This window comes from Phalacrocorax aristotelis, chromosome 22 (genome assembly GCF_949628215.1).
Source record: "Phalacrocorax aristotelis chromosome 22, bGulAri2.1, whole genome shotgun sequence".
In the NCBI taxonomy this organism is placed as follows: Eukaryota; Metazoa; Chordata; class Aves; order Suliformes; family Phalacrocoracidae; genus Phalacrocorax; species Phalacrocorax aristotelis.
Window position 1 is genome coordinate 6,857,979 of NC_134297.1, and position 19,005 is coordinate 6,876,983.

Genomic DNA, 19,005 nt, shown 5'->3' on the forward strand with positions numbered 1-19,005 from the left:
TTGCCAAGGCAGATGTCTCCTCGAGATTAGCATTGGTGCAGTTGCTCACAAGTTTTACAGTTTTTTTGCGGTGCTGAAGAATGCAGTTATCTGAATTGTGCTTTCCTCTGATCCACATTGCAAGCCGTGACTGACGTTGCCAATCTTTTGCAGGTGGGAGACATAGTGTCTGTTATTGATATGCCACCGAAGGAGCTGACCACGTGGTGGAGAGGCAAACACGGCTTTCAGGTAGGCACAAGCATCAGGCACGATAGCGTGACTTAAAGGCAGGAAACTCAGCAGCGTGTTTATCGAGCGGCTGTGCCTGCAGTAATCACTCGTGGATACAAGCAGAGTGTCCCTGCGGCAGCATAAGAGGACTCTCCCTTTCTCCTCGGACCTGGACTGCACCAGACACGTGGTCTTCATAGGAGGTTCTCTCCTGTGCGAGTTCGGGATAGCCGTGACCCTGTGATCGACAGCTGGCCTGATGTTAGTGGAAGCTTATGTTGCACCCCCTCCGAGACAGCTGACACTGTTATTCAAATCATCCCATTCTTTCCACTGTCTAAAACTAGATCAGGCAGAACGAGAGGAATCAGAGAAAGGCGGTTGACAAGACACTGCCACTGGCTTGGGCAAGGCACCCAACTAACCCGTGCTTTCATGTCTGCATTTATTGTGTAGCGTTAATATTACTGGTCTCTGTAAATGTTATAGCAGAGAGATTCAGGCTGAATTTTCAGGAGATCCTAAACATACCTGGGAATTAGGTACTGAAACTTCTGCATCAAAACGGCACTTGCCTTCCAAAAGAGTTGTTATTCCCTAGCTTGGATTTTCTCGTTGTGGAATTAAAAAAAAAAAAGAGGGAAAAAAAGGTCTCTATGAAACACCCCACCCTTCAGTAGCTTTGGGGCTTTGACTGCCTTTCTACCTCCTCGTACTGCAGCGTGTCGCATTTCAGCTCCTTTCAAGTAGGAGGGATTTTCATGCTGCAGTTGTTGTCTGTGAGTAGGTGGAATTATGAGTTTGCTCTGGAGAGGGTCAGAATTGACCAAACACTTGTATATTTTGGCCTGGAAAGTCTTCTCAAAGTACCTCCGATCTTCCCTGGTAGACCTTTCTGTGCCAGATCCAGATTGTGGTTCTGCTGTCGTTAATACCAGGGCTGTGTGCAGCTGGATCTCCAAAGGCTACAAATCCCATCTGAACCGAGTGTTAGCCGTACGATTACATTTCTGTCCGATTAGCCAGGGCACGTGAGAGACAGCTTATGTTGGCTTTATATCAGACGTGGGAGTTCAGATAGTAACTCATTTGTAAAATCAGAGCAGGGTGGACATCCGATACCTGCTCTGAAATTAAATTTGTTTCTAGAGTTAACACGCTGACATTTCTTGAACAAACTTGACTGTTCTTCTGGTTTTGAACCGTGTTGTGGCTTTGCGGGACTTTTGTTCTGATCTTAGAAGCCCTAAAGCTGTATCTGCCGTACTGTCAAAAATTAATGAGATGCTTTAGTACTGCTTGGAACGATCAGGCTTTGCCGCATTTGACTTCCAAGTGAATCCATAAAACAAAACAACCCTATCTGTGATCTGTGCGCGAGTGCAGACGCTTCGCAGGAAGCCGACTGACGGCAAGCGTGCGGTATCCCCCCGCAGGACGCAGATCCCGTTATGCGGCGCAAGCTCCCTGCTTGCCCTCAGGCTGGCTGAAATTGCGACGAGATATGAAGAGCATCATTGGCGATTAAAGACACGAGAAGCGAGGGAGCTCTTTTGCAGTTTGTCGCTGCTTTCTGTCTCTCAGATCAGAGCAATCCTATTGTGCTTTCCCAGCATAAAGATATGTTGCTGAGCAAACCTCTTGAAAAGGGGGTTTGTCTGTATCCATGCACAGTCAGTCTACTGACACAACAGTTCCGAACAGCTGCAGAAATAGAGCACCGTATTTTTGCTTAACAGAAAATTAGGGGTGGAATAATCTTGCGTCTTAAATTGTAAGCAAGAGTCTCTCACAATGTGAATCGGATCGTGGCCGCAGAACCACGCTATTGGAAATGCAGCAGCCATAATATGCGTTTCAGTAGCTCTCGGGCTGTGTGCGCACGAATGCAGCAAATGAAGTTAGTGTGTTTTAAGAAGTTCCTGCCCGTCAGCTGAGACGGGGTAACAGACCATCTGTGTGCTTGCTGCTCCTGCTGACTGCAGAGCAAAGCTCGTCAGCTCGGAGGTGGTTTTCAACAGCTGTATCTCAGTTGACAGGCAGTAATTTCATAAGCTATGCTAACGCAGTCATTACTGCACAAACATATCTCTTCACACCACCACGGATCTGATGTGCAGAGAGGTGCGTTTTTGCTGTGAATTGACAGTTTTTCTCATTTCTTTGAAATGTACTTATCAGAGCTTTTCATTTCCATGAAGCACCATCAGCTACCAAGAGGTGCAAATTCTAGCGTTATACAAAGAGGGGAGAGGGTTTTTTTAACCTGTGTTTCAAGTTAAAGGCCCGCGAGCTACGAGTGTACAGAAAAAGTACGTTTCCTGTTGTAATGGGTTTTTTTGACCCTCCTAACTACTGCAGTGAAAAGAGAAAGGAAAAGGAAAGGAAAAGGAAATGTCTCTCTCCAGAGCTAGAGAGGTCTTGCAGTTCAGTACAGAGCTGTACTTGATGAATCCTCCGTAAGAGTGGGTAGGTATAGACTGTGGTTGTATGTGTAAGTACTGACGAAGCTGTGCAGCCTTTAAAGCATTTATTATGGGCAAAAAGTTCTGTTCCCATTTAGGAACAATAGCCATTGTAAATGTGATAGCAGTCTGTTGATCCAGTCATTTTAATTAATGAAACAAATCAACGAGGACTGCCTTGCCAGCTGGTTATGATTCTGAGAGCAGATAAAAGGAGGAGGTCCAAAGACCAAATGTTTGGGCAGTTTGTTCATGTTACTCCTCGGGTTTTTGCTTTGTGCTAGGAAAGGAGCAAGGTTTTATCAGCTGGAGCCCAACTTACATTGTAAATCACGTCTCGATAGGAGGAGAGCGAGGTTTCGCCGAACGTGAAAAAAAAATTGCTTCTTGACTTACAAGAATTTACCTGGTTTGGGGCGTTTAAACCAGCTGTGCCGTGCGTACATCTGGGCAGCAGCGCCTTCGTTTCTGCGTGCCCCCCCGTCTGCTGGAGTGGGGGGACCTCTGTGTCGTGCAGATGAACAAGAGGCGGGTCTACAGACGTCAAGGGAAGCGCAAACCTGATAGGTCGCAAGTATGTTCAATCCCGGCTGCAGCTTCGGTTCAGCACAGAGGCAATCTGTTCTTTGCCGGCCAGAGCTGCGCTTCGGGAATGAATCACCATTTTTCTATCCTTCAGATTCCTGTCTTACGGTTGCAGGTGTGTTTCTGCCAATACCCGATCTAACGACTGCATTGCAAGACACTTAATCCTACGCGGAACAAAACAACCCACTAGGCTTCTTATCTTTTGCTCTGGTTAAAGTAAAATTATTTTTGAGACGTTTTTCCTCAAGCCTTTTTCCTTTCAAATGCCCTTAGTGAGTCATTGCTTACAATGAAAGATTGTTACCTAAATTACAGCCACCTCCACATTAACAGCCTTCCAGCCCGCTTTGTTCTCCTCTTCTTTCCCTTCATGCTTTGTCTTTTCAATGAGAAACTCTGTTTCAGACAGCTGAATCACTAGGGACAGGCCCTTTTTTGATGCACAACTGCCTTTTGATGTTCTGAATAATTCTGTCTTTTGGGTAGGGGTTCATTAGTTCCACCACTGCAGAACAGCAAGCTGCACAGCTGCCAGAGGTGGCACAAAGCACTGTACCGGAGTGGGCGTAACGGGGGGTGGACTGGACTTTTTCACGATCAGCCTGTGCTTACATGAGCTTAAACTGGTTGTGCAACTGCAGGCCCTTGCTTTCAAACCATGTTCCACGCTGAACCTGAACACAGGCTTTAAAGCTGAATGGATTTCCCAACAAGGGACATGTTCTGTCTTGGACTGGTCAGGAATAAAAAAAAGCTGTTGGTTGAGAGCATTTTTTTTTTTTCCTTCTGCATCATTTTGTAATAAGTAACATGTATGTGGTGTGAACATAGGGTACCGATTAGTAAAGACGGCCTGGGAAGGCAGAGCACATTTCTGTGGCTAGTGTCGCTTTGGAAGCACCAGTTCCTAAATGAGAAGCCAAAGCTTGATTTCTGGTTCACGTGCGTTGGTTTGGGAACTCGGCGCGAGAGGCAGCCATCTGGCTGGTGACTGCTAGCACCTGCAAAACAGGCGATGTGCAAGAGCCCAGTGGACATGTCACCAATGACGTCATTTCTCAGCCAGATGGCCACTTCCATTTGTAGGACAGTGCCAACTGCAGGAACAGATTGGGAAAAATCATGTCTGAACTGATTTGCCACAAGCTCCCTCCGCTGCAGGCCCCCGCCCTGCCCCTTTTCCGTAGGCACGTAGCCGAGCTTTGCACGGGCGCCCGTAGCCGCGCGTGCTGGCACTTCCCTCGCCGGCCCCAGGCAGCGGGCACCAGAGGAGCTGCTGGGCTCCTCGAGGTTTCCCAGACCTCGCTGTAGGAGTGACCTTTGGTAGTTTTGTTCCGCGCTCAGCTGCCTGCTGGCTCAGCCCCTCCGGCAGGTGGGAATGTTAAAGGAGGAGCCTCCGAGCCTCACCTCGCTTCCCAAAGTACAGCTGGATACCAGTTAGGAACAGGTGATTAACATCTACTGTCCCACACACATTCTTTTTGTGAACCAAAGGAATTAGAAGAGTTTTGTGGCCAGGATGTTCGGCTCTCTTTTACAAGAGTTCAGGATAAGAGGGCTAACAATCCTGTTCCTGCTCTAACCGGTGCCCCTCTAAAATGGGAGCATACCTTCTTCCCAGGAGCCGCGCTGCCCTGCCAGACGTACTTCGGGAAACCAGGCGAGGGTGCCTTGCTCTCTGCCCTGGCCACTACCCTGTAGGTACTTGGCAAACGGCGGAGTGGAAATTCTGCTCAGGAAAGCCAAACAAGCGATAAAAAGTTGCTGTTTCACTGTTAGGTTTTGCTAGCCTATCGTGATTTAAAACTAAAAGAGAGAAAAATTTTGGAATGAAGTTTAACCCATACTTTAGCCTATGACAAAACCAAAGAACAATCAGAATGTCTCCAACAACGTTTCATCTGCCGTTTGTGTTGCTGCTGCTTTCTCATTTGTTTGGATTCCCTCCTCATGCACCGAAAATGATTACTGTTACTTTGACTTTTCCCCTTAAAGCCTCATGTATCTTCCAGTTTTAGCAGACGCTGGATGAAAGTGATAAAAGATGTAGTAGCTGTTGCAGAAATGTTTGCCTACAAATGTTTGCCTGTGTTTTCCACCTTTGGTTAAGGTGTGCAGTGATTTTTTTAACCTTTAGATGACCTTGTATTTATCTAAATATATACTACCCTTGCTATTAATTTTCGACGTTGCCAAATCCTTTAATCCTGGCTCAAGCTCTAATAGTGCCTTGCTACATCTGTTGAGATTAACTCTTGGACTAAAGTCATTTATTTATACAAAATAATGGAAAACTTTCCATGGGAGGAAAAGCAGCATCTTTTAGGTGGGTGGGAATGAGGCACAAGTTATAGCTTGTGACCCTGAAGATGATCTCTTTGGGATCTTGCAAGAAAAGCTAGAATAAATAAGTCAGAAATTGTAAGCCATGGGAACCATTACCAGTAAGTTAATATGAAAGCTTGTCAACGCTAGCACAAGTGAAAATTCTCTTTCCCGAAAAGGTCCATTGCAATTATTGGTTGTGAACGTGGCAGAAATGACACCCTGAGAACAGGTTTTACTGGGGAAAGGTTCCGAGGTGTGTAGAAGCAGTGACATAACCATCTTGGGTCGCCTTTCATTGTAAATTCATGTTTAGCATTGTATATTGCATCCAGAAACAGGAGGATCATTATGGTGACACTCAAAGGGAAACGAGCTTTTGATTACAGTACGGGATTTTGGATTGGATTTAGATCCACCATTTTGCATTATGATTAATGGAAGGTTGGTGTCCAAGTACTTCGGGTTTCCGTACGCATCTAAGGCGTAGAAGTTGTGGGCAATTAAAAAAAGTTCTCAAGGCTTTGAGACTGAAGGAAACGATACCGCTTCAGCTATGGAGTCTCCCAGGTGGATCGTTTGTGTGGTGGGGTGAGACTTTCACTTGGCTGCGTACGTTTTTCCTAACTTAAAAATCATCTCCTGCATCTCTTGCAGAGGAGATGTCCGAGAGAGACTCTTAGCTATAGTGAGGCAGTTAAAAACCATATCATGTATTTTGTTTAAATACCAGTACCTTTTGCATATGTACCAATCAGCCCGTTTCTCAACATCTCCTAGCAAAGCAGCATCGCTGAGCCGTGAGCTGCCTGATGAAGGGCCCCGATTGCGATGCTAGTATTCGTGCTGGCTTTCTTGTGCTGATCGGCATATTTCTGTCTATAAACTGCACAGAAAAACACCACTGCGTTATATAGCTCCAGGATATCGCCTCCCTGCAAAATTGGCACAGCCAGTGGAGCGAACGGTTGGGCAAAACTGTCCATTATCTTGGTTTTTGGATGGGTTCTTCAGTTCGGTGATCCCTTGAGCAGAAGGGTAATGCACAGGCCAGTCTCAGTTACAGGGAACCATAGATCAGAGAGGCAAGGTCTACTGATCCATGGTGCTGCTGTTACGAGTTCTGTTCCCATGCTGTCATAGCCTTAACAAAAAGCATATTCCGAGCCTTCAACATTAAGTATGACGGATTACAGTTTGTCCTCTTGCTTGGACAAAATGTTGCCTCGCTGGATTTTGGGGGTGTGGGAAGGAGAAGTTGTCTGGTATTATTATTAACTGTCGCTTCCCTTGGGGAATTTGGAATTGCTTCAAAGTCCGCAGTGTTTACCTGGACGCACCATGCGTGACACTGCTGCTAAATTGCTTGGAGATTTATGGGTGAAAATCAACTTGGAGTAGGAAGGAGATCTTTTTTTTTTTTTCTTGGAGACAAAAGAGAACTGTGTAAGACGAATAAACAGAGAAGGTACTGTTTGCCAGCCCGGCAGTGCTTGCCTGCCTTGCGGCTCCAATGAATTTCATAGATGTGCTAACATGACTGGCAGCAGTCCTGGCCCCGTTCTTCTGTTTAGATGAGCTTGGGGCCCATCCGCTGGCTCTTTGCCATGCATTGTTGCAGCGCTTGACCAAACTGTGGCTGCATGAAGTGACTTGATGCTTTCAGCTGTCCAAATCACATGCCTGCCACGGGACAGGAAATCCTGCTTCTGGCTTAGAGGGTCTGTCTCAGAAGGGTGGTGGTGCTTGAATTACATGTCACAATACAGAAGCTGTGTTGGGTGAGGGGGTAGGATATCAGAGAGACAACGGTCTGGAAATAAGGCCTAAGGATAAAAGTTGCCAAAGGCTCTGGTCTGGCTTGACTTTCACCTGGGACAAGAGTAGGGAGGAGACTGTGGAGAGAAGGTTGGGATGCTGGGAAGCGTAGGACTCCTGTCTGGTTGGATCTTAGCCTGAATCCTTAAATACTGAAAGGGAAATAATCTTACTTCTTCCCAGATACGGAGACCCCTGAGCGGCGTGTGAATTTCTGCAGGCACATCCTATTTCAACAAAACTTCAAGATCCTCCCCATCCTCTAGTCTTTGACCCTTATGCTGGTTTAGACGATCTCTCCAGCATTTCTGAGTTAGAGGCGATGCAGGGAAAAACGCTGTGGTAAAGGTCAGCGCAGGAACGCTGCAAATTAGCATTTGACAGTAATCGGTCCCAGGACCTCACTGTGAACTGGGCGCTTGGAGGTGCCTTCGCTGCCGGGGATGCTGGCAGCAGAGAAGAAGCTGCTTTCAGTGGTCGTCAAAATTTTTTGCGTAGCGCTGCTCTGCGCTAGCCCAGGCTGGGTCATCGCTTTTGAAGCGTCTTCAAATATTTGCTAAGGAGAGTGTTGCCTCTGGGGTTTGTTTCTGGAATATTCTTTCTGTGTCAGCTTGATTAGCAGATATGCGGATAAATTGTAAGGGTTAAACAGCTTGTGCAGTGCGTGTGTCAGCTGTTCTCCCAAATCAGCTCTCAGTAACAGATACGTGGTGCTATTCGCCCTTGTCCTTTGCTGATAGGGAAACTGAGGCACCGCGGTTCCACTGGCTTCTCCGTGTTCAGAAGCAGAGACGAGAGTATGCACCAGGAGTTCTGGCTCTTCTTAGTGGGATTTTTTGCTACATCATGCTGTTTCTTCTAAAAATACTCATGTTTGTTTTTAGTCACATTACTGGGTTCTTAGAAATGTAGAACTCATCTTGCTCTATGTATATTTTATTAAACCTGTTCTCAGTTCTAAGATTGCATTGAATTCAATTTAACTAAAACCGCATTGAATTTTTTAGCAAGATTTTTAAACACGCTTAATTCGAGTGCCTCAGGAGTATCACTTATTACCCACGCTCATCAGATCAAGCACACGCAGTAAGGTTAGGACACAGTAAAGAGCTTTGTGCATTCAAAGTGTTTTCTAACTTATCATCCCAGAATATGCATTTTTCCATAATGGGACTATACAGACATGCAAATATATTGACCCATATTTGATTTCCGTTTTCTAAAGCAATAAAATGTTAAAGTGCTTGTGACTATAGTATTTTGACAGTGGGAAAAGGTCAGGTGTCGGTGAGATTTGAGTACAGATAATTGAGGTGCTAAGAGCTGAAACCTCTCGCTCTCTTCATTAAATTTCACATTACGTACACGCAGCCAGGTGCAGGAGACCCAGCTAAAGTCTTTCTGTCTTTCTCTCTCGAGTTCCACTTGAGATTTAAGGGTGTGTAGCACACTCGTCCTCTCCCCTCTCTGTTGCAAGCTGAATCTCCTGGTCCTGTGGACCAAGCTTAGAAAGCTGACTTATAACTGTATTTTAAAGAACTAATTATTGGGTTTGCAGAATTTTTGGCTGCGTCATTTTGAGAAATTATTACTGTTACGGTGCTAGTTTTATGTTGGATAATGTTATGGAACATCAGGCAAGCAGAGTTCGAGGAATACGCGTAGCAGTTGCTGGTTTAGCGGCTCAGATCTTAAACCCGCTACCTTCAATATTCTGCCTCTCTTTCTGTTTCTACCACAGGTTGGATTTTTTCCCAGTGAGTGCGTTGAACTAATTAACGACAAAGTTCCTCAGTCCGTGACCAACTCTGTGCCAAAACCAGGTATGTATATTAAGTTTTATGATGCAGTGAAATAAAATGGAATTATCTTTTTGGTGTTCCATGTTTAATACCTCCTTTATACGTACCACGTTATACTCTGTGTGTTGATCATCCTGTATACATGCTATGTGATCCTTTCTCCGTGTTGATCATCCGCACGTTCCCTCTCTGTGAATAGTTGCCACTCTTGAACGTCTTTCGTCTGCGGTGTTTCGTAAGCTGGTATCTCCTGCGTGATAAGAAACACTTCGAGCCTGTAAGAATTTGAGATTCCTTCAGCAATCTGTACCTAGCGATTCCATGCGATACCCCAGGTCTTGGTGCCCGGAGAGTGTTGTACGTTAGGTTTTTTTCATACAGAACATGCAGGTGACCCAAAAATGTTTCTGCTGGCTTAGATGGACTAGATTAATTAGGTGCTGGAAAGTCAGATATAGCAGAACTCTGAATCGTAATTGCTTCTGCTCTGGGTATATGACTCCATCTACTTCCTACTGCCTTCTGGACCCTTTTGTATTGTACGAAATACAGGCAAATTAATACCAAGTTTTGCTGATGAAAGGAAAAATAAATAGAAAATGAGAGCTTGGATCTGATTCCGCTGTCATCCTAATATCCACTGGAAGTGATTGCAGTTAGATGTGCTGTGCTGGCATAACTGAGAGCGCTGCAGAGTTTACTGGTGGGGAGCCTTTTGTTTTGTTCTTCCCATTTAAAAAAGAAAAATCTATCCATATATATAAAGACATATCTGTTTATCTTTTGTATCAAGAGAAGCAGTTTGAAATTGCTTCCTTAGAACATTATGCAGCCAGCGAGTTGAGTTGGAAAGCTGGTTAACTGGTGTTCTTTTTGTCTGTTTTCTCTATTTTAATGATGTTCCTTATCGTACAAGATTGCTGACTTGATAGTTTAAAACAAATAGCTGCGATTCAAAAGTTCGACTCTTACTAAGGGAAATGCATTTTTATCAGATCTTGCATTACAGCTCAGAACTTTTGGTTCAGTGGTGAAAAGTCACGAACAATACCCTGAGCTATCAGTGCCCTGCATTAATCTGCATGCTTCAAAGAGCTGACAGCTTAGGGAAATAGTTTTCTCAGCCGTTGGTATCTCCAGCCTTTGTTACTCCTGGGAACGTGCAAATGTATTTGCTAGAATCAGTGTCAGAGATCACCAGCAATTCAAAGCGCGGCAGCAGGTGGCCATTCCATAGAGCCAGTGTGTGCCTTTGTTGTTTGAGGTTGATCCCTAAATACCGCGTCAGTCACTTCTCTGTACTCTTATCGGCTAAAGCATGTAGACGGGGGCAACTTTAAATCTAAATACAGGCCAGGCTGATAGATACAATCATAAGTAAGCATTTGTTATTAAATATGACTCAGGCAGTTAAATGTCATGAGCTGCTAGTGAGTAGTTTCTCGCTACGCTTTAATGAGAGATAATGAAGCAGCGTAGATTAATAGATTCTATTTGGCTTTAACAACACGCTAGGCAGGGGGTGGATTTCCTCTTTCAGTCCTGGGAAATGTTTGTTATAAAGTTGATACCAGAAGCCCAAGTCCTATTAAAAGTAATAAGTTGAAAGATATTGCCAAGTCCTGAGGCCGTCCCTGTTGACCTTCCCCGAGAGTTGCTCTGTGCGTTCAGTTCAAGGCAAAAGGCTACTCCAGAGAACGCCAGCGAGCTTTCAGACACAAGGATTGCTAGAACAAATGTTGCAGCTGTTTCTGTAATCCTTCCCTGCCCTTCCTGTGCGCACAGAATTTATGAATCTGTTTCTTTAGAGTTACGCTTTCTGATTTTCTTTTTTGCACCTTGGGAAGTAACAGTACTTGGAGGCAGAAGCCTGGGAGGCTCTTCCTCGGTTGCTGCAGAAGTTGTGACTCGGTGGGAGCTGGAAGGAGTCGGGGAGGAGCTGCCCGTAGTTCGGGCACGCTGGATGGGATGTTGGAGAACTCGAGGAACCTATCTGCCTGGAGGCAAGAGTGATGTGTGAAATACGGACGGGGTGAGCAGATGAAGGGGGAGGCCGGAGTTTGTTTCCTGGCCTGGGTTACCACACAGCTGCGCGAGCCCAGTGCCTCGTCAGCGCAGTCCGGGAGGGTGGCGCAGGGGCAGAAAGGAGCTGCCGGAGCACCCGGCGTGGTTTCGGTGGCGCTGCTGCGAAATGGGAAACCGGACCTTTCCAAGAGGTTCCTCCAGAGCCTCGCTAGGAATTGCATTGCTGGGATAATGCAGCAGAGCTTGCCCTTTCCTCACCCGTATTCCCTGCATTTAGTGTATTCTAATCTATGGCTTCGACATATAGGGTATTTCTCATACACGTAAATATCCACGTCGGTCTATTTTCTCCCTTTACCTATATTTGAAACATCAGATTGGCGTTTCCCAAGGTTCTAAAAGGAACCACCTGGAGCTTTTTGTCCTTACTCGACATTAGCAGGGTATTTCATCTAGAATTAATGTGAAGCTTTAGACCTGGACTTGGTCAGACATACTTGTCAATGTGCAAAATTTATTTTCTTTAATCAGAATATGATGTGTAGAGCATCTAGGACATTTTGTATCTGCAGCATAAAGCTCTTTGCCATGAAGGAATTTACAAACACAGAACTTTAATTGTCCGTAGATTTGGCTGGGTTGAGCAATCTAATGAAAAGCAGATGGAAAGCAGAGAACTTCCTGCCCTGCGTTTTTATTATTATTTATAATTAGAGGGTTCGATTTGCAGAAGTGATGGGGACAGCATTTTAACAGACCCGTAAAATACTGCAGTGGTCTATAGTGCAGTACAAATAATGACTGAAGCTCAACTGAAACTGAAACACGGGGAGCGGGAGAGGAGGGTCGGGTTCAAGTGCAAGCCCTGCTTTCAGAAACAGTATTTTCTGTGACTGTGGAAGCACGTGCTAACACCAGTGATAATGCAGCCAGCGCCTGAGGTAAATGGAAGAAAAAGGGACCATATAGGAAAACGGTCCATTTTATTCAATTCTGAAAATTCAAAGTGATAAGAAAGAATATTGGTTTTGCCTTGAGTCACCTCTGAAATGTATTTGACAATGAGGTTTGGATTGTCAAAGCTATCGTATCCCAAAATGCTGCTGGGGTAGGCATGCTTGCGGAGATGGATGTACACATGCGCACGCAATTAAAGTCCGTTTCATTAGCGCTTAAGCAAATATTTTAGCGTTTTCCTTTTTCAAACTTTGAGCACACGAGGAGGTCATACAAGGAGAAGGGGTGCTCTGGGGGCCTCAGAAGTTACCTGCCGAGTGGTATCGCCCCTTCAGGACTGTGCTAAGCCCCTGCCCGTTTTTTTCATGTTAAGTGCTGTAAGAAAATGCATTTTTTTCTTCAGGTGGGAAGCAAACTATTCTATTTATGTAAAAAACACTGTAAAGATGCAGGAAGGTAGCGTGGGCTCACCAAATCCCAGTTGCCTTGAGCAGTTGCCTGTTTTCTAAATTCTTCCCGTATTCTTACTCGGGTACAATAGTCTAAGGATAAATTCTTAGCCTAGGTTATTATATTGAATTGGTATCTAATATTGCATAGCTAATCCCACTTACAGACAATTTAGCTGAAATTCGGTACTACAACAGATGGAATCAGCTCGTATTTATTTTTAAAGCAATACAGGACGAAAGGTTGCATTTGAATTTCAGATATTCGGTGAGAAGTGAGTCTTTCAAATATTCATTGTGCTGCTTAGAAGGAAAAAAAACTCAATAGCTCTTTTGTTTTTTTTCCTTCTAAGTGACCATTTGGGAATTGCCTGTAGGCTGTGGCTGTGTTTACTCTTCTCATTCACTTCTGGGAACGTGTGCGTGTGTGTGTGTTCATCTTGTCCCCACTCATCATTTTGGCATAGCTAACAGCCACCGGCAGCATGTCTCAGCTCTCTCTTTCACTCCGTTCTTCCTCATAATTCTGGATTTTTGTAGTTTAACATCATTTAAAATCACATATCACGCCTCGCCTCATGCATGCGGTGTGTTTCATGTCTGTCGCTATCAAGTAGCGTCTTGCTGTGTACCACGTCTTCGCTGCGGCGCGCCTTGGCGTGGTGATTTGTCTGAAGGTTTCTAAACGTAGTTGCTGCTGGGGAGCGTCTGGTTTCGGTGGGGAAACCAAGAATAAAGATGCAGTTTGCATGTTAAGTTAGATTTAAGTTAGAGCTTAAGTGAAGAAATGGGGGGTAAGAAGGTAATGTTTCCCTTTCTTTTTTTCCAAAACGATGAGCATTTTTAAAACTTTGGGGGTCACCCTCACCAGTTCCTCAGTCTTGTTAGGATAAAAGAATGAGTAACCCCAGCAGCTCTGCCCGACTTTACGGAGGATTTTTCAAATTCCTGTCTCATCCTTTCACTTAATTCGGATTTAACAGGTAAATGTGCTTTTATGATATGCAACTAAGGACACATTAAAGGGTACTTGTTAGTATTAGAAGCTGTTGTAAATGAATAATTTTCTTTAAACATAAGTAACAGATTAATCTGGGCCGACACGCCAGACACAGGTAATCCACTGAACTTCAGGAGGATCGAAATTTAGGTCTGGATCAGGCAACAAACTCTGTTCTGACCTCCTGAAGGCTCTCGTACAGCCCTGAAGGAATTAATTTGAACTGCAGAAATGCAAACTGAGTTAGATTCATTGTGTTAGAGCTATTGCAATCGTACCGCTCTTAAGAGGTCATGGCTGGTTTGAAACAGGCTGGCTGCTAATCGCTGGACAAAAGAATCGTGGCTTTGTCAGGGTTTTTCTTAATAAAAATACAGTCAAGAAGAATAAGGTGCAAATAGAATTTACAGCTTGCAGATGCCTGGGTTGAAGAGCCATTTGACACTGAGGAGCGCATAATGTCTGAATTAGTGCTTTTGTAAGGAAAATATGGAGAGATAAAATATATGTCATTAGTACCAGTGTTGTTAATCTTACATAAGCAAACCAGTTGTTTGGCGTTCAACGTGCAACTGTCTCATTAAAACTAAATTAAATGAAAATTTTATTGAGCCGAGACAGGTATCCATTTCCAGTGTGGATGCAGACAGGGAATAAACATACCAGCGTGCTCAGGGCCGCCAGGTATATCGTTCTTGATGCAGAAGACAGAAAATGTGCTTGCCATATTGACAGACCTAAGGACCAATCCTTCAAGAAATCACGTTCTCTAGGCTCCTGTGGAGCTGAGACAGAGCTGTGAGTGGACAAGGATTTCAGGATGAAACTATGTCGGTGTAAAAACTACTTCTGTAGGAGAATTGCACGCGTCTTTGGAACGTGCTGCAGATATTTCTCCAAGGCTCTGAAAGCCACCGTCATTCAGCCTGGTGGGCTGGGTGTTCAAATGGGGGCTTCAGCAGGACAATGCCAACTTGCTTAGACCCCGGATTAGAGCTGGTCTGACCTGTGGGGAAGTTATTTCCTGGACTTGCTGTTTTCTCTCTTCCATCCAAAACAAAAAAAAAGCAAAAGCTTGGGGCTGAGGCAGCAAGAGCTGAGTCTCTGCCCTCTCTGCAATTAATGATTTTCGGGAAAAACACTTTTTGTCAATAGGAACACATAGCTCTGAGACAATTTTATTTTTCTTTTTGCGTAGAATGAAAGGCAAGATAAAGCAGTTGTCTGCTTTAGCACCGTTAGAAATGGAGGAAAGCTAAATGTGTGAGGAACCGAATTACACAAAAAGTAAATTTACAACTCTGGGAGTTGTTTTCTTTTGTAAGTGGTTGGCATTGTCCATATGTAAAGAGATGTTACATCTTCCAGCCCTGTTTCTGACTCAGCAAAGCACTTAAACATGGGCTTAACCATAAACACATGCTTAGCAGGCACTACAAGTAATGCAAACAAGCCCTGTGCTTCGGAGTCCTGCTCAGCAGGGACGGGCCTTGTGCTAAAAGTTCAAACATGCAAAGTGTTTGGGTTGGGGTTTTTTGCTGAGCTGGGACACTCTGGGTGGGGAGTTCTCGGATCCTCGTGAACTTCCAAAGCGTTTAGGGAATAAAGCACCAAACAACTTGAAGGATTGGGTCTGCGGTCGTATTTTGCACTGTGTATAGCCTAGCTGAGCTTTGTATGAGATTAACCCATTTGCAATGGGTGCATGTTTTAACCAAGTTTTTTTTGTTTTGTTTTTTTTTCTTCTTTTTTTAATTGTACCTTCCCAGTCTCCCCTGCCCACGGAGCCCGTCCAGCATCCTGGAGCTACTTCCCCCCTTGTACGTCTTCATTTATTCCTTTTTGCTTCTTTCACTCTTTCTTTCCATGTCTCTGTGCCTCTCTCTGTTTGTTTTTTTCCCCTTCTTCTGTACGTGCAAGCCAGTAGCACTGATGCTTTGAAGGATATCCAGGGAAACCAAACCAAACCTTTAGTCTAACAGGCCTTTTTAAAAACTCTTTGACATAAAACAATCCAGCAGGAAAACAAAGAAGCCGATTCTACCTCTTTTCTGTTGGAGGTAATAGAATCATTTTGAATCAATAAAACCATAACCGAAAGAAATTAAGTGCCAGGCAACCAAATACAAATGTCAGTTTGAAGGAAAGGCAAGTTAAAAATGCATGACGGGGAGGAACGAAACATGGCTCTGAAAGTTTGTTAGAACTTGAGAATCTTCACAAGCAAAGTTTTTTTTTTTTTTTTATTTAAAGACCAGAAGATGCTGTTTGTGCTTAACATCTCACAACGCCCAAAGGGGAACTGTCACGTTATGTGGGAGCGGCTTACTTATCCAGAGAGTCCTGCTTCACATTGCCGTGGTCTTTTTTAGATCCTGCTAGTGCTAATCTAAACCTCAGAGCAATAACCTAGCGTCGATAAAATTGGAGGCTGCTTTTATAGGTTTAACATTTTTTTGCAGTAAAGGTCTCATTTACCCGCATCGACTCCCCCGTGGGATGTTGTTTGGAGTTCATAAATCAGTCTTAAAATGGGATATGCAAGAACTGTAGATAGATACACGTAGCAAAATCTATAATATGTGTATATACACATATATATAAGCTTTCCCCATGCACATACACACTTCCAGCCTGTTGGCATAGAGACTGTGCACTGGTAACGTGGGAAACAGGCACGTGGTTCCTATCCACGATCCTTCCTCCAGGAGGCGAAATGTTATTTGACAGCAAACTTCTTGTTTCTGGTGCGAAGACTCAGCTTTCCGATCACCTTCCTGAGCACGTGCCAACGTTGTCAAATTCTCTCCAGAGAGGCAGAGACTTGCGAGAGGAAGGGGAGAGCAGGGCTTGTATTTCAGATATGGTCATGGAGAGTGTGTGCGGTGAGGCGCCTTCCCCTGAGCGTATCCAAACCAACAAGAGCCAGGGAATATTTAAACTGGGGCAGCGTTTTTAAAGCAAAATTTATTGCTTTGATTGGCTACATCCACCGATAAATAACAAAACTGCCAAAAAGTGTGGGATGAGTCAGAGCAGGGAATGCTTGTAAAACCCAAGGAGTTTCTTTCGGACGTACAGGTATGGAGAGGAGAGTTGTCTTTGTTTTTTCCTCTTTTATAGCCAAGTTCCTCCAATCCGTGAGCCCTTCAAAGATGCCGTTCCTGCTAAGCATCAGTAGCAGTTAACTTCAGAGAATAGAGGCAGGGTTGGGCTTTTCACCCTTTTTTAACATTAATACAAAGAGTGGCCAGACTTCTGGTTACTTAATGCAACCTGGAAGGTTAGCATTCGCGGTCACTCTCCTTTTTAGGCTGTTTGTGAGAAGGAAGAGTCCAACACCAGAGCAGCTATCATACTCAAAGCTCAAAGGTATAAGGCTTATTAGTGGTTCTGCTTGTTTTTCACGTGAAATTAATGTCTTTTGACAGCCCTGTCCCTTTGTGAGTCATGTAATTGCAACAGAGACTAGAAACTTGGCTCTCGCCGCGCACAGAGCACCACTAGAGATCATGCGCCCCATCCCTCACATGCCTGAGCACTCCTCTGTGGTCTGCGCCGGTGGTTTTTGCTTATAATATTTCCGTGGACCAAAGACCATGGTTGCATGTCTTCCGTTACTAGTAATTTAGGAAGATTCTTTATGTATTTTTTAAGTGTGGAAACTCTGAGGTCCCATTCAGGCTTTGCTGGTGTTAGGGGCAAGTTACTTTCTGGGCTCATGAAGCAATTTTTAGACACTGAAGTTCTTTTTTGGCCCTCAGCTTCTCCAGATAAAACGAGCTGAGATCTGAATAGAGGGGCAAGGGCTGAAATATGTTTTTGAAACGGGGACAGAGGGCCTCTGAAAACGAGCTCAAAATCTTTAGTCTCCCAGCCTTACTGAAGACCATTATTGTGCAAGTTGCAGCTACATTTAAAACGGCTAGCATTTGCCAACCTAAATTGAGATCTATTTTATATATTTTTTTAAACTCTTTCACGGTGAAAACTCTGATTATGGTGATATTTGTACACAATAAGTGTGTTTGCACTGGAATTGCAAACTAGACAGCACACGCTGCGGTCACACCTGAGCCAGCTTTAAGCCCGGTTGTTCAGGTACCGGTAGCACCCACCTTCACCCTCAGCAGCTCAAGTCTTCTTGGATTTGGGCGTTTACTCTGCTTATTTCATCTCACCTCATCGTTTTTGCTCTTCATCCTGTGAGCTTGGCGCATCACTTCACTTAAGGCTTCTCTCTGCACACAGACATTGCAAGTTAGGAATCCTTCAGGTCTAGAACATGCCAGAGAAGCAACACCTTAGAACACACAACACTGAAATCTGGATTTCTCTAGTGCTGTTTCTCTCATTGCTGTCTCTACAAGTTAAATTGTTAATGTCCTGCAGTTTGTTCCAGCAGATATTTTAACTTTGTTCTTTCTCTTGCCTTCTGTCTGTCCCTCTGCCCTCTTCCCACCCGACCTTAATTATGTGCAGATTTGGAGATGGATAGTGTAAAGCCAGGTTCTGCATATGTTACAGAGGCTCTGAACCAGTCCCAGCTGAGCTCAGGTAGAGCCCATTACTACAATTAGTCTCTCAGTGTCCTAACCAAGTCTAACGCTGTTCGTGATAGCAATAACCACTTACTAACACCCTAGGTTTGGTTCCAGAAGCTAGATGTAGTTGAAATAGTTTATTATTAATTTTTTTGTATTAACACCTGTTGGGTAGAAAAGCCAATACATGATTCTAAGAATCTGCCTTCTCAGGCAGATTTTCTGCAAGTGATTTCATTCAAGCCAGTGAGACCAAATCTTAGTAGTCCAGCTTAACAAGGCTGGGTCTTGCATGTGAATGCCCTGCAGTATCAGTGGCTACGTGGTTATTGGTCTGTGTATCGTAAATCAGCTTCTCCCCCCCCGCCAACTGCTGAATTTCTAAATATAAAGTGTTCTTCTTTTCCCAGGCTTTCAATTTGTGCCTCAGAAAGATACGTCCAAAGAGCGTGCCAAACCCTATTTGACCATGTTCTGGAGGAAATAACTTGCTTGAATAGGAGAGAAATGAAATGTGGTTAAATACTATAGTTTTATGGCAACGTAAATGACCCTAATGTGTACCCAGTTGCACAGCGATAGCAGAAAACAACTGTGTTGTGTTGTCATTGTCATGACAACGTCGCTATAGCTTTTCAAAACTAACATTAGGTAAAATGAAAGTGTTCCAGTGGAACCAAGGCACTGAGATGTGTCTCTGGTACGTTTTATGTGCTGAAACAATTCGATCGTCGGTTATTGAGCGGTATTTGGTAACAGACGTTTCAATTTTTTTTGTTGTTTTGTTAAATCATAACTGGACTTTTGTTTTCCTGCATC

The 19,005-nt window shown here is 44.2% G+C and overlaps 1 protein-coding gene across 4 annotated transcripts in view; it reads left to right on the forward strand.

Annotated features, from left to right (window-relative positions):
- Positions 1–19,005, forward strand: part of ARHGAP32 (Rho GTPase activating protein 32) — a 262,702-nt gene that overhangs the window by 182,398 nt on the left and 61,299 nt on the right. For 3 of the 4 annotated variants that reach the window (XM_075116400.1, XM_075116398.1, XM_075116399.1), the window contains 2 exons: positions 154–231; positions 9,151–9,232. In XM_075116400.1, coding sequence (XP_074972501.1) covers positions 154–231; positions 9,151–9,232 — 160 coding nt within the window. Of the gene's footprint in view, positions 1–153; positions 232–9,150; positions 9,233–15,411; positions 15,463–18,124; positions 18,200–19,005 lie in introns of all 4 variants that reach the window. The other variant, XM_075116397.1, reaches the window with a different exon arrangement.